Source organism: Aquarana catesbeiana, linkage group LG01 (genome assembly GCF_042186555.1).
Source record: "Aquarana catesbeiana isolate 2022-GZ linkage group LG01, ASM4218655v1, whole genome shotgun sequence".
Classification (NCBI taxonomy): domain Eukaryota; kingdom Metazoa; phylum Chordata; class Amphibia; order Anura; family Ranidae; genus Aquarana; species Aquarana catesbeiana.
Genome location: NC_133324.1, coordinates 168,078,668 through 168,094,041, shown reverse-complemented (window position 1 = coordinate 168,094,041; position 15,374 = coordinate 168,078,668). Strand labels below are relative to the sequence as shown.

The 15,374-nt window shown below is 45.4% G+C and overlaps 1 protein-coding gene across 2 annotated transcripts in view; it reads left to right on the top strand.

Annotated features, from left to right (window-relative positions):
* SKIC3 (SKI3 subunit of superkiller complex) overlaps positions 1-15,374 on the top strand; it is a 214,149-nt gene that overhangs the window by 69,125 nt on the left and 129,650 nt on the right. For both annotated transcript variants that reach the window (XM_073624527.1, XM_073624528.1), the window contains exon 13: positions 1,109-1,212. In XM_073624527.1, the coding sequence (XP_073480628.1) occupies positions 1,109-1,212 (104 nt within the window). The remainder of the gene's footprint in view (positions 1-1,108; positions 1,213-15,374) is intronic.

Here is a 15,374-nt window from a genome sequence, read left to right as displayed (position 1 = left end):
TTGTGGGTACGGGATCTTTATCCGCCTTGATTGACCGCACTGGAATGACTTGAGTCCACCACATGTGCTCATTATTCCTAGCAGTGCTAAAATGTACACTGAACTACACATGCGCAGCTCAGTTTAGATTATATAAAGGATTGTAGACAGGCAGGTAAGGATACTTTACTTCAGAAGAGACCTAGTGGGGTTGATATACTAAAACTGAAGAGAGCAAAATCTGGTGCAGCTGTTCATGGTAGCCAATCTGCTTCTAATTTCAAGTAAGCTTTGAGAAAAAAAAATGGAAACTAATTGGTTTCTATGCAGAACTGCACCAGATTTTGCACTCTCCAGTTTTAGTAAATTAACCCCAGTTAGTCTCTTGTGCAGTTTAAAGCCTGCCTGTTTGCCCATTTTAGTTTGTCAGTTAGAAGTTCCACTTTAATGTCATATAAGGCTTGTATTGCATACACTGTTTAATAAAACCCTGCTCTGTTTTTATCAATGGCTGACAAATGTGTAAAAGTGTAAACCTTTTATTTTCTATTTTTTTTCTTTAATTGTATTTTACAATTACAATATAAAACAGATGGACACTGTTGCCACCTTCAGGCTGCAGTGGCATCTGCAGGTTTATTTGCCAGTGAAACCACCTGTCTGTTTGTGATCACTGCATCATAGCTAACAGACAATATCACATTATTATTATATAGGATTTATATAGCGTCAACACCTTCCAGAATAAAATATTAGTTCCCAACTGTCACTGACAGTACCGGACAGGGTTGTCCAGCTTCCAGGACGAGGATCCAGAATAGCTCCCCCCTCCCCCACTATTAATACATGCCATAGAATTGGTGTACCGCCCTGCATTCATTTTTGCCCCTTTGCTTCACTGTTCCCAGGGCAACTGCCCACCCCTTGTCCTGGGCACTGGTTGCTGGGGATAGGAACAGTCAGAGACTGGAGAGTCTTAAAAGGGAGGATGGAGAGTCATAAAAGGAAGGATGTTTATTAACAGATTACCAGCACAGTACATTATGCTGGAGAATATTATGGTGCAGAAAGCGGTTGACTGTTGAAATTACATTTGTGGGTATTTTCTGATCCTATTTATTATTTACAGCTGTCAGAAGAGCTCATACAGACACTCCCTGAGATGGCAGAGGGACATTTTCTGAAAGGTCTTATCCATTACACGCAGAAGAGTTACAAAGAGGCTGAAAAAAGGTTGGTTAATTCATGCCGTTGATGTGCAGGAAGAATCCCCTCCAAGTCGGCTCTCTCATCATGAACAATGGCCTGTGCATTGATGTGACTGGCTTGGGAAAGGGTACTAAATGCTGTAATTAAACATTTTTTTCAAGGGTTTTATATATCCAGGTCATACTACAGCTGGAAAGCCAACTGGATGTGTGATGAAACATCTTAAAAATTACAAAACAAGCCCAGCAGAATGAGTCTTTCTACTAGAGACAATTACTAAAGTATGTTGGTTAAAATGTTATATATAAAAATAAGATATCTCATTTAAACTAAGCTCCCTCAGTGGCATTCTTTTATTGGTCAAAAAAAAAAAAAGTTTATTTCGCAATTTCAACAGCATACATATTAGGTGTGAACAAATAAAGTGCACAAACATCAATCAGTATTAGACACATCATAGGTTGAACAATTCAAAATAATTGTAACATTTGCTGAGGAGAACAATACATGTAAGATAAATGTAAGGAAATGAGAATGATTTTGTTCATCCGCATAATACAGTGTTTCTTTGGAGGTCTACCGAAACTCATGACTAAGCTCGACAACGGTGATTGATCCATATGGGTTTGTGGTATGCGTCTCGGCAACCTCAATGCTTAATATTAATAGGTCCATTCCTCTTTCTATGTCATTGCTACCTTATATTGTAGCTCCAGAAGGGTATGGTGAGGGGTAAAACAAAAAAGAACAAAAAAAAAAAGGGGGGGGGGAGAGGGGGGTGAAGAGGGAGAAAAGAGAGGGGGAATAAGATGGATTTTTGGGGAAAATGGCATAAAGATAGGCTGCCAGATAGAGAGGGGGTGGAAGGTTCCACCAGCTACCCTCTCCGTCAACCTTTAGTACAGTTCTATAGTAGACCAGAACTACCTAATACTCCAGGTATGAGAAAGTACTTAGTACTGCCTTTATACTAAACATCAGTCACGCTAACATTACCTGTTTGCCAAGGGCAGTCGCTACTCTGTAGCAGTACTTGATATGGTTGTGATTTTTTTAAAGGTGAGCCACGCTTCCCAGATAGCTGAAAAGCTAGATATTCTGTCTTGTGAAGTGTGAATTAGCTCCTCCATTGTCTCTATACGGTTGATACGATGTATCCAGTTTTTGATTGAGGGGGGGATCTCCAAAGTACCGGAATACACATTCTGGCAGCGTTGATCATATGTATGGCTACCGACTTAGAGTATATCTTTTGGGGGATTTTAGAAAAGTGAAGGAGATATTGCGCTGGCGTAAATTCAAGAGGCAATGTAGAAATGGTAGTTGTCACTTCATGCACCTTCTTCCAGTAAGGCTGTATCAATGAGCATGTCCACCATATATGGAGGAAGGTGCCTGTTTCCTTTTCACATCTCCAGCATTGATCTGACACTGTTGGAAATATCCTATGAAGCAATTCCGGGGTTTTGTACCATCTCGTTTTAATTTTTTATCCATTTTCCTGTATATTTACATTAAGCGACCCTTTGTGTATAAGTAGGTGGATGCGGTCCCAGTCAGTGTCTTCTAACTCTCTGTCCAGCACAGAACCCCAGAATGCATGGTCTACCCGCAACAAGGAGCAGGTCTCTCCAAACATAGAGGCATAAAGTGTTGATATCACATGATTCTGGGGAGCTGAGCTCGAGCATAGGGATTTGAATATAGTGGGTGTTTTTGTAAATCCTTTCCTTCTCTCCGGGTCATCTAGAAAATGTTTCAATTGGATGTAGGGCCAAAAGGGAAAGGATTTGGTGTTGGACAATGCTGCTAGATCTTGTTGTCGCACAAACTTGCCCCTATGGAAGAAATGCTTCACAAGCATCTCTGCATATGGCCATTCTTGTGTTAGGTAGGTTTTGGCTAGTCCTGGGGGAAAGTCAGGGTTTCCTCTTATAGGGGTGATCGAGCATTCCATGGTTAAGAGCCCATGTGTCTTACAGGCCCTATTGAATTCATGGAGGGTTGCCCCGATGAGCTGGTGTGAGTGGAGATGTGTACTTGTAGGTTTCTTGGAGAACCAAGGAAGTAGGCGAAGATCATACCCCGATATCAGTCGTTGGAGGTCTACCCAGTCTTTGTAACAGGCATGAATCCTCCAGTCTACTACCCTAGTCATATGTACCGCCCAATAATAACATAGCATATCAGGGAGGCCAATCCTTCCTTTATATTTGGGTAACACTAGTTTCGCCCACCCGATACGTGCCAGTTTGGAACCCCAGAGGAAGCATCTACACATCTTCTTGTAGACTGCAAAAAAAGTTGGTGGTAGGCGTATTGGTACTGTTTGCATTTAATATAATATGCGGGGGAGAACTGTCATTTTCAGAGCAGAGGCTCTTCCAAACCAGGATAGGGTAGGGACATCCCATTTTTGTAAGTCTTGTTGTAGATGTTTCAGCTCAGATAGAAAGTTTTTTTCATAAAGAGTATCTAGCTTGCTAGGGAGTTGAATCCCCAGATAAGTGATGGCATGTGTTTTCCATTTAAAGGGAAAGTTTGATTGGCATAACCTTACTATACTGTTTGGTAAGGACACATTCAATGCGAACGATTTTGGGTAGTTAATTTTCAAGTTCGATATGCATTTAAATTGTTCGAGAACTGGCATAAGGTTTTGTAGGGACCTCAGTGGCGCTGATAAGAAAAAGCAAGATGTCGTCCGCAAAGGCCGCAATCTTGTATTCCTTACCCTGGACTTCTATGCCTTTTATGTTTGGGTTGGCTCTGATGCATCTTAAGAGGGGCTCTAGGGTTAGGATGTAGAGTAAGGGTGAAAGAGGGCATCCCTGTCTTATGCCGTTATGGATGGGAAAGGCGTCCGATAGGCGGCCATTGACCTTGACTCTGGCTCTTGGATTCACATAAAGGGCTCTAATAAAGGTACGCATACAGCTCCCTAAACCAAGAGTGTCCAGGACTGCATCCATATAGTCCCAGGCCACCTTATCGAACATCTTCTCCGCATCCATTGATAGGAAGAACCCTTCTCTCCGAGTAGAGGTCAGCCAGTGATGCAGATTTGGGGCCTTAATGGTATTGTCCCTGGCTTCCCTGCCCGGGACAAAGCCTACTTGATCTCTTCCCACCCTGGCCGAGAAAAGCTTTACGTTGACATTTAGGAGCGAGATTGGCCGGTAACTAGTCACATCAGCGGGGTCTTTATCATCCTTGGGGATTACCGTGATATACACTGCTAGTAAGGTATCTGAGGGGTAAGGAGTCGTGGACAGTGTGTTAAACGCTTTGAGAAAACGTGGAGCTAAAAGCTCCGCGTAGCACTTATAATATTGTGCCGTGAAGCCACCCGGGCTCTTGCCCGGCTTTGTGGTCTTCAGAGCTGCTTCCCATTCCTCGGAGGACAAGGGCGCCTCCAGCTCGGCACAGTCGTTATCCGACAATGCTCGCGGGCTGAATTTGTTTAGGAACTCTTGCATCAAACTAGAGTACGCCCCATCCTCTGTAGGGCTACGGATCCTTTAATTAAGGTTGTAAAGTTTACTATAGAAATTTAGAAATTGTTGTGCAATGTCCTCATTTTTAGTGTAAGTTTTCCCTGATTGTTCAGTCACATGGTGCACTGTTGAAGCAAGTGTGCGCTTTTGCATGCACCTTGCCAGAAGCTTCCCCGGTTTGTTGCCTTGTTCATAAAATAATTTCTGTGACAGTATGTGTCGCTTTCGCGCCCTTTTAAAGAGTTCTTCAACTAACAGCGCTCTTGTGTCTGCCAGCTACTTGAATAGCTCTTGTGCGTTTGTGCTAGGTTTCTAGTCTGGTAATTTTTCCGGAGAGAGCTAGTATCATTGCTTGGTGTTCCCTTTTTTTCCTGGCTGCTATAGCTAGTAAGTGTCCCCATATGACACACTTATGCGCCTCCCATTGAACCATGAGAGTCACATCCGGCGTGTCGTTGTCGTGAAAGTAGTCCCAGAGGGCCTGTCTAATGTGTTCTGCGTCTCCAGTGTCTGCTAAGATAGACGCATCTAGCCTCCATATCTTGGTAAACCCCTCTCTTTGTGGGAATCTTAGAGTCATTGTAATCGGATGATGGTCCAAGAGCGCCATGTTTTCGATAGTAACGTCCGCAAGGTATGACAGGTCAGCCTGGTGTATGAAAATATAGTCCAGTCTCGAGTAGCGATTATGTGGTGTCGAGTAGAATGTGTAGTCCTTCTCTCTGGGGTGGAGGGTGTGCCAGATGTCATGTAGTGTAAGGGAAGCTAGATTAAGGTTTCACTTGACGTAGCACCGAGTAGGGGAATTAGGAGGTGCCAGTAGACATGTCTAAGAGCAGATCTAAGGCCATATTGAAGTCCCCTCCCAGTATCAAGAGGCCTGTCTGAAATGAGGTCAATTTTAGAAGGGTATTTTTCAGAAAGGGTACCCTACCTGAATTAGAGCAGTATACATTTGCTAAGTTTACAGGCTTGTCTTTCCACATGCCTTTCAAAAATAGAAATCTACCCTCGGGGTCTATGAGTTGGTCGGTAAGGTGGAACATCAGAGACTTACCCAATAAAATGGAAACTCCCTTGGTTTTGGAATCAGCACAAGTCGCGTGGTAGACCTCTGGATAACGTCTATCTACTAAACGAGGGACTGAGCCCGTCTTAAAATGGGTTTCTTTTAAGAATATAATTTGTGCTCTAAGTCGGTGAGCCTCCGCTAGAACACTGCTACGCTTTTCCGGTATATTGAAACCTTTGACATTTAGCGAAAGCACCTTGAGAGATAGAGGAGCTGAGGATTGCACTGCAGAAGTCATTATTGAGTGAGGTAAAATCGTTTAGGTTCTGTCAGACTTTTGTAGACGGAGAGGGCTCGCACAGGAAGGAAGAGAGGGAGATAGATGTGGAAAGGGAGAGTGAAAGAGAGAGTGCAGAAAAGAAAGAGAGGGAGCCAAGGGGAAAAAGAGAAAAAAAAAAAAGGGGGGTGTGAAGGGGGGGTGGAGCTAAAAGGTGGGAGAATGGAATATGGCCTGAGAGAAAGAGGAGATTGGATGCTTTGGTATGTTCAGTAGGTGAGTCCAGTGCCAGCTGGATATCCCTACGTTTACTTAGTGGATGCCCCTAATATGGGCAAAGTGTTGGATCTACCAGGGGCGGGTAGAGCCCTGCTTACCCACCTAGTAAGTAGTCTACCAAAAGAGAGGGATGGAAATAGACTATTCCGGAAATGTTCAAAGAAGGAACCTGCCTCTTTGTAGTGGAGAAGCTACCGAACACCAGGGTGAATCCAGATGCTATGGCCACCCAGGGCCTCCAGGTTGAGGCGTGGTCAGAGTGGGATCAGTGGCATTCTTGTGAGGAAGATGTGAACAAAAGTTGGTATGTGCCTTAATACTACCAGAAAATATTAAAGCAACTAACTATAAATCTTTTTAGTGTATATGCCAGGACTGAATTAAAACCTTATTTGTTCCCCTATGGATTACTTTACTTTGTACATTATGGTTGCCTTCTGCACTGTCCTACTTTAAGTATTTTCTCCTTTAAAGTGATTGGAAACGATCACCTTGTAAAACAGCCAATTCAGTTTAAACCAGAAATGAAAGGCAAAACATTTTTGTATAGATATTTAAAAAAAACATTTTAAATACCTTTTTTTTTTTTTAAATAAATGATCACACTCCCTCTCTTCTCAGCTGCATAAGACCTGGGGGGAGGAGAAGCAGCAGCACACGGAGTTTGCCCGTGAATGGCTGTGCAGGGGGGGGTCAGGACAAGTCTGATCATTGGTGAAGAATATACTGAGTTCCCAGCATAGCAGAACGTTATGCTTTACTGCTTAGTGTGGTCAGTTTTTAATAGGAAAGCAAGGGGACTAGCAGGAATACCAGGGATTTCACATAAGGGAAGCAATACAAAGAGAACAGGATACTTTCTCATACAAGTACATAGTACAGGCACATATCAGGAATATGAAGTGTTGGGGTAACAAATGCTCAAATTCTTTAATCCTCTTCCCCTGGACTTAATGAACAATTAAATTTACATAAATTAAAACACTTACATAAATGTAAAAATCTAAATTTCTTTCTCGAACATCACGGGACACAGAGCCACAGTAATTACTGATGGGTTATATAGGTTATCACTGGTGATTGGACACTGGCACACCCTATCAGAAAGTTCAACCCCCTATATAATCCCTCCCCTTGCAGGGATACCTCAGTTTTTATGCCAGTGTCTTAGGTGATGGACGTGTAAAAGATGTCCTGCGCTGAGCTCCAAAAGGGGAATATCTTATATCCTATACTGGGGCAAGCCAGGCAGGCCGGATCCATTCAGAGTGTCCTTTCGTGGCCGATTTGGATGGTACCCGGGCCTCGTGTCCGAAGAAACGAGGTTTTACCTGTAACGCTTCTCTTTTTAGAGAGCTGGACCCCGCAGATTAGAAAATGGTTTTCTAGCCTAATTTCTAGCCAGGTGCTTTACAGGCCCAGAACTGCAGGATCTCCCTATTCGTAGGGGGCCCCAGTCTCTGACGGTTTTCTCAAACGGAGCCCACCGTGAGAGGTGAAGATTGGGTCTGTATTAACTGAACCCTGCAGCTGGATAAGGTAAGAGGAGATACCACAGAATTTTTTAATTCTAGTAGGTTTTCTCCTTTAAGGTAAATGCATGCTATGCCTATTGTGACCACCGGGGGCTGCCAAGAGCACAAACCTTGTCATGCTGATGTCGGTCTCAGTGTTCATCGCTACACAGCGTCTCTGGCCGGCTCAAGGTAGGATGGATGGGGGGATTTCTCCTGTTTGAATGTTCCCCCCCAGGCTAGGGGGAGGCCACAGGGGTCTAGACAGCGGTTATACCGCTCGGGCACCGCTGCCATTGCCGTTTTTCAGGCAGGCCCATCACTACCGGCTTCTCTCCTGCCTCCCCCTCCCCCAGCCTTCCTCCATGTTATTTCCGGAGGGTCGGCCAGCACGGGAAGCGCTTGTTTTTTCGAAATTCGGGTGGGGCGTCAGCACAGGTGCTTAGACTCCCACTCAGGCCAGCTGCAGGCTATTAAAGCACTCTGTACAGGTGCACACAGCCTTTGGAGGGACACAGAGCTGACGGTCGCATGTAAGGTGGGACAGAGGCATTCTCCTAGGCAGCATTTACTAAGGTAACACCAGACTGAGCATTGGGTAGCAAGGCTTTTAGCCGGACTACATCGCTCAGCAGTCAGTGTTCATTTGTAATACCTCCACCTTGCTTTGCACTATGGGTAGAAGAGGTTCAAACACCCCAAGAACCAGAGACACTAGGGGATCTCGGTCAGGTTCTGAGGGCCCCCTGTCAGCAGCATCCTCCCCCCCTGAGGGGCCAGTGACGGCTAGCCAGGGAGAGCCATTGGGGTCAGGGGCTACACCTGCCTCCGGCACTTCAGCCCCTGTATACATTACACAGGAGGTTTTTTCCTCAGCCATTAATGGCTTAGAGGAAAGAATAATGGCCGTGATTACATGTTCACTCAGTGGAAGAAAACGCACTAGGCCTTCCTCGGTTTCCCAAGACCCTCAGGAAGAGGAACTCTGGGATAAAGGAGAAGAATCTCTTTCAGAGGATCGGGATGGGACGGATGATTCCTCTTCGGAGGAATTAGGTGGAGAGGGACCCTCTGCGACTTCCCAAGAGGAGAAAGTCTTAGTGCAGATCCTTACTGGATTGGTCCACTCCACATTTAAGTTGCCCGTATCTGAATCAGTTAAAGAACCCTCTTCTTCTTTGGGGTCACTGAAGCCTCCTCATACAGCACATGCTTTTCCTGTTCATAATTTACTTGAAAAGCTCATTTATTCTGAGTGGGATCACCCAGACAAATGTTTTTTTCTGCCGAGAAAGTTTTCAACACTTTATCCGATGGAAGAAAAGTTTAAGATGTGGGGAATACCGGCCATTGATGCCGCCATTTCCTCCGTAAATAATAGTCTGACTTGTCCTGTAGACAATGCTCAGATGCTCAGGGATCCGGTAGAAAAAAAGATAAAATCCCTATTGAAGGATGTTTTCTCCTTAGCAGGTTCAGTGGCTCAACCTGCAGTAGCAGCGATTAGAGTCTGTCAATACCTAAGAGATCATGTTAAACAGGTCATCAAGGTTTTACCTGAACAGCAGGCCCAGGGGTTGGCTAACTTTCCTGCGGCCTTATGTTATGTTGTGGACGCCATCAGAGATTCTATCGTGCAAACCTCTCGTCTTTCACTGGGGTTGGTGCATATATGTAGAATCCTATGGTTGAAAAATTGGTCAGCCGAAGCACCATGTAAGAAGCTGCTGGCTGGGTTTCCATTTCGTGGTGCAAGGTTGTTTGGAGATGACTTGGATGACTATATCAAGAAAATCTCTGGTGGGAAAAGTACTCTCTTACCTGTCAAGAAGAAGCGTAAGCGTCCCTCTTTCAAACGGACTCTTTCCCCAGCGCTGGGGGCTTCAGCCTCCAGGCAGTCTCGACGGCCTCCTCCGTCTGGGTTCAGAAGCAAGAGTCAACCCCAGGAACAAAAGAAGTCCTGGGGGAAGAAGCCTATTAGGCAAAGCACTAAGACCTCTTCATGAAGGGGCGCCCCCGCTCGCTCGAGTGGGGGGGAAGACTGCGACAGTTCTCAGAACTCTGGCAGGAGGACTTCGAGGACAGATGGGTAATCTCCACTGTAACCTTAGGGTACAAGCTGGAGTTTCAGGAATTTCCCTCTCCTCGGTTCCTCAGATCAAGTGTCCCCAGAGAGCCAGAGAAGAAGCAGTCGCTCCTTCTAGCGTTAGAGTGACTTTTGTCGCAGGAGGTCATTATGATGGTTCCCGCAAAGGACCAGGGATTGGGTTTCTATTCCAACCTGTTTACGGTCCAAAAGCCAAATGGGGATGTCAGACCCATTCTGGATTTAAGGGATCTGAACCGATTCCTAAGGATTCAGTCCTTCCGCATGGAATCAATTTGGACAGTAGTCTCCACCCTGCAGGGAGGAGAATTTCTGGCATCGATAGACATCAGAGATGCATATCTGCATGTGCCCATTTTTCCTGCTCATCAGAAGTTTCTGCGCTTCGAGATAGGAGGGCGCCATTTCCAGTTTGTGACTCTGCCTTTTGGGATAGCCACTGCACCTCGGGTGTTCACAAAGGTCTTGGCCCCTCCTCTGGCCAGGTTAAGGACCCAGGGTATAGCTGTCATAGCATACCTAGACGACCTGCTACTAATAGACCGGTCGGTAGCTTCCTTGAACGGAAATTTGAGGACCACAGTCAGGTATCTGGAGCACCTGGGTTGGATCCTCAACCTAGAAAAATCTTTCCTAAAACCAGTAAGAAGACTGGAGTATTTAGGTCTGATCATAGATACAAGCCAGGAGAAAATATTTCTACCGCAGGCAAAGATCACTGCTCTAAGAGAGATGATTCTGGTAGTCAGGACCAAGAAGGGTCCTTCTGTCCACCTTGTATGAGACTACTAGGGAAGATGGTGTCTTCATTCGAAGCAGTTCCCTATGCTCAGTTCCATTCAAGAATGCTGCAACACAGTATTCTGTCGACCTGGAACAAGAAGGTTCAGGCATTAGACTTTCCGATGCACCTGTCGTATGCGGTGCGTCAGAGCCTCAATTGGTGACTCATACCCGAAAACCTGCAGAGGGCGAAATCCTTTCTACCGGTTACCTGGACGGTGGTAACAACAGATGCCAGTCTGTCAGGTTGGGGAGCAGTTCTGGAACAGTCTGCGATTCAGGGGCTATGGTCCAAGACCAAGAGGACCTTACCCATCAACATTCTGGACATCCGGGCGGTATACCTGGCCCTAAAAGCCTGGACTATCAGGCTACAGGGTTGTCCAGTCAGGGTCCAGTCCGACAATGCCACAGCAGTGGCTTATGTCAATCATCAGGGAGGCACCCGGAGCCGAGCTGCTCAAAAGGAGGTGAACCAGATCTTAGTCTGGGCAGAGATGTTTGTGCCATGCATATCGGCAGTTTTCATTCCAGGGATAGAGAACTGGTAGGCGGACTATCTAAGTCGCCAGCAGCTACTTCCAGGGGAATGGTCTCTACATCCCGACGTCTTTTGGAATATATGCCAAAGATGGTGGGTCCCAGATGTAGATCTCTTTGCATCCCGATTCAACAAAAAGATAGACAGATTTGTGGCAAGGACGAGGGATCCTCTTGCATGCGGGATGGATGCGTTGGTGATTCCGTGGCATCGGTTCTCACTGATTTATGCATTCCCGCCTATTCTGCTACTGCTACGACTCCTTCGCAGGATCAGGCAGGAAAAGAAGTCAGTACTTCTGGTGGCCCCCCCTTGGCCCAGAAGGACTTGGTATGCAGAAATAGTAAGGATGACGGTGGGTTCCCCGTGGACCCTACCGGTACGCCCAGAACTGTTATCTCAAAGTCCAGTATTCCATCCTGCCTTACAAACGCTAAATTTGACGGTTTGGCTATTGAGACCCACGTTCTGAGGAGTCGTGGGCTTTCAGGTCCTGTCATATCTACCTTGATCAATGCAAGGAAGCCAGCTTCCAGAATGATTTATCATAGAGTCTGGAAAGCTTATGTTTCCTGGTGTGAATCCAGGGGTTGGCTTCCCAGAAAATATGTCATAGGTAGAATTCTTGATTTTCTACAGTTAGGATTAGAGATGAAGCTGGCCTTGAGTACCATCAAGGGCCAGGTCTCAGCTTTATCAGTATTATTTCAGCGGCCACTTGCTTCGCATTCTTTGGTCCGAAACTTTATGCAGGGGGTGATGCGTCTTAATCCTCCGGTTAAAGCGCCCCTAAGCCCCTGGGACTTGAACTAAACAGTCTTTTGAACCATTAAGTCAGATTCCCTTGGTCTTGTTGACAAGGAAGTTAATTTTTCTGGTGGCCATCTCTTCTGTTAGAAGAGTTTCAGAATTAGCAGCCCTTTCCTGTAAGGAGCATTATTTGATTATACACAAGGATAGAGTGGTACTGCTCCCTCATCCTAGTTTTTTACCGAAGGTGGTTTCTGATTTTCATTTAAACCGAGACATTGTTCTGCCTTCCTTTTTTCCAGATCCCTGTTCTCCGGAAGAGAGATCTCTACATTCGTTGGATGTAGTAAGAGCAGTCAGGGCCTATCTCGAGGCAACTGCTGAGATTCGCAAAACGGATGTTTTGTTTGTGCTGCCAGAAGGTCCCAATAGAGGACAGGCAGCGTCAAAAGCTACCATTTCTAAATGGATTCGTCAGTTGATTATTCAGGCTTACGGTTTGAAACAGAAGATTCCTCCGTTTCAGATCAGGGCACATTCCACAAGGGCTATTGGTGCTTCTTGGGCAGTGCATCACCAGGCCTCTATGGATTTTTTTTTGCTAGAAAATTATGTATATATTTATAGCAGAGAATAAAATGGTGGTTGTTGCAATTTTTTATGTCACACAGAATTTGCACAGCTGTTTATCAAATGCAATTTTGGGGGGAAAAAAATACACTTTAATCACCTAAAGTTGTTGTTAACCCACTATATAAAAACTTCACATATGCACTGTAATAAACCAGTAAGGCCTCATGTACACTGCTGCCGGTAAACAAACGTTTAGGAGCAGTTGAGCATTTTTTTCAACTGCTCCTGAACTCTCCTCTGTTATCTTATCAGTACATGTACACAGGGTTGTTTCTAGGCAGTTGAGTTTAGAGGCCTTTTTTTTTTAAAGCAAAAAAATGAGTTCAGATGCTGAGGTTAGAGGCATTTAAAGTTCCAAACGCTTCTAAACATGGTAACTCACGTTTAGCCGCGTTTCGTTTACAGGCATTTTTTATTTTTGGCTATTTTGAAAAAAAATATATATATATATTTTTTTTTAAACGCTTCTAAACGCAAAAGTGGCAAAATGCCGCTAATCGCGACATTTAAATGCGGCAAAACAGACGTTCTAAATGTGGGTTACTATCTGTCAAGTTAAATCGTTCAGGAGAGGTTGTAAAACTGTCCCGTGTATATTAAGCCTAAATGTCCCTGTGCCTGTCTTAGGTAAAAAAAAAGGTTCTCTGTATGTATAACAGCGCAGCTCAGCTGCCTCTTCAGGTCTCCTCTCTTTTCGACTTACAGCTCCAGTGGGCGGGGCCGAGTTCTCCTGCTGACATCAGTCAGAGAGGAGAGAGTGAAAGCCGAGTCAGCTGATCGCCAAGGAGCCGTGCTGTTATACATACAAATAAGCATATTTTTTACCTAGCACAGGGACATTTACTGGTATATTAGAGCACAGATGGGATGTTTTTTAATGAAATATGAGAGCAGCGGGGGTGGGAGGGGGGGGGGGCGTGCGTGCTGACACACAGAGAGGGGAGGGGGAAGGAGGACAGAGGAGACACAGAGATCTAATCAGGAACACAGATCTATCTCTTCCTCCAGTCAGTCCATGCCCCACACAGAAATCACTCCCTAGGAACACACTTAAAGTGTTTGTTAAGCCCAAAAAAAAAAATCGATGTCCTGGCCCCTTAAAGCAGATTAAAAATGTAATCTGCCCCCCTCTAAACTGTAAAAAAAAAACCTGCCTGAACTTGCCACTTTCTGTATCTTCTCTCTGCTTTGAACAGGATAATCAGGGCTGCTGAGCCCTGACCACCGTGGTCAGAGTACGTCCCTACATCATCTGCAGGCCTGCCCTCAGCTCTCATCTCTGCCCCTCATCCCCTCCTCCCTGCCTGTCGGTTGTGTCTGTGTCTGTCCTCCCTCAACCCCCCCCCACCCCCACCGCTGCTATTAGCAAAATTAAAAAGTTACAATGGTCACTGCCAGCCCTTCTATTAGAGCCTGGCATATCACACTGTATTATTCTTTTATAAAAACGAGGCTTGTAAATGCCTGTTAAGAGTGATCTTCAGGCTGGTCACATGACTCTCGGCCGGTTTCCAGGGCTACTGCAGGAGGGGCTGAGCAGCCATGTGACCTCCCCAGCTGACGTCAGAGGGAGATCTCGGTCCCTCCCGAAGTATCCATGTATCCGAGGTATACAGCGGCCGCGAGTCATGTGACCAGCCTGAAGACATCCCTTAAAGTGGATGTAAACCCAATATCATCCTTTCTAAACTACTGCCATAGGGGTTATCTATAAGGATATACATGCCTTCTGCATGTATCTTTTCCGGTCAAATGTCTCCCCTCTGTCTGTTATTAGACCCGAAAATCTGCAGATTCTGTGGGTGGGTCTGTTGTCTGGAGCTCGGTGGGTGGAGTTGTGATGTCAGTAGACTCCCCGCCCACCTCTACACTCCGCTTGTCAATATGCATTTTCTCCTGTGTATTTCTTACACTGAACTTCTGCTATGATCTCTAACATCCAGTGAAAAGACAGGAAAGTAACCACATGACTTCAGCATGCCAAATCATGGTGAGGTGTGGAACAGTCAATCCTTGCAGAGCTGCTGAAGAAAGGAGTGGGGGTGGGAATTAAAAAATAATGCATGTCTTAGGCTAGTGCACGAGATATGTAAATCACCTGTCACTCACAGCAAGGGGGAGGATTTGACAAAGTTTTTCTCTGTTTGTCAAGTTTTATCTCGCTGAACAATAAAAGAGGATTGCTCAGAGCTGGATTAACTCTTTGTGGCAAGACAGGGCTCAGATGGAACAGGAGCACACTGGACACCCAGCAATAGTGCAGTGGCAGTGATGGTGCCCAGTGTGGCCCCGGACCATATTTACACCAGTAACAAACAAATGGCCCCTGTCCCCACCTATAACTGGCCTTCACAGCAAGGAGCACATGGAAGGGCTATCGCATGGAAGACAAAAACAGAACATTACATAGCAGACTGGTTGGTGAGTTGAGCTATGGAATGTTCTGTTTTTGTCTTTCATGTGTTTGCCCTTCTATGTGCTCCTTGCTGTGAAGGCCAGTTATAGGTGTGGGCAGGGGTCATTTGCTTGTTACTAGCCTCAGATAATACACATTTATGAAACAAATTCTCCTCCATCAGTTGTACCTATTTATCTGCAGCCATTTTCCCTGTAGACCCTTTTACAACACACAGATGAAAAGATTTTTCTCAGTAGCAGAAAGCAGGGGGTGGGGATCTGACATCACACAGAGCGGAGTGTAATTTGAGAGCTGATTGGAGGGAAGGGACACACACACACCCCTCTTCAAGCTCAGAGAAACCTAGAGCTTGAGGGTATGAGTCATCTGCTGTG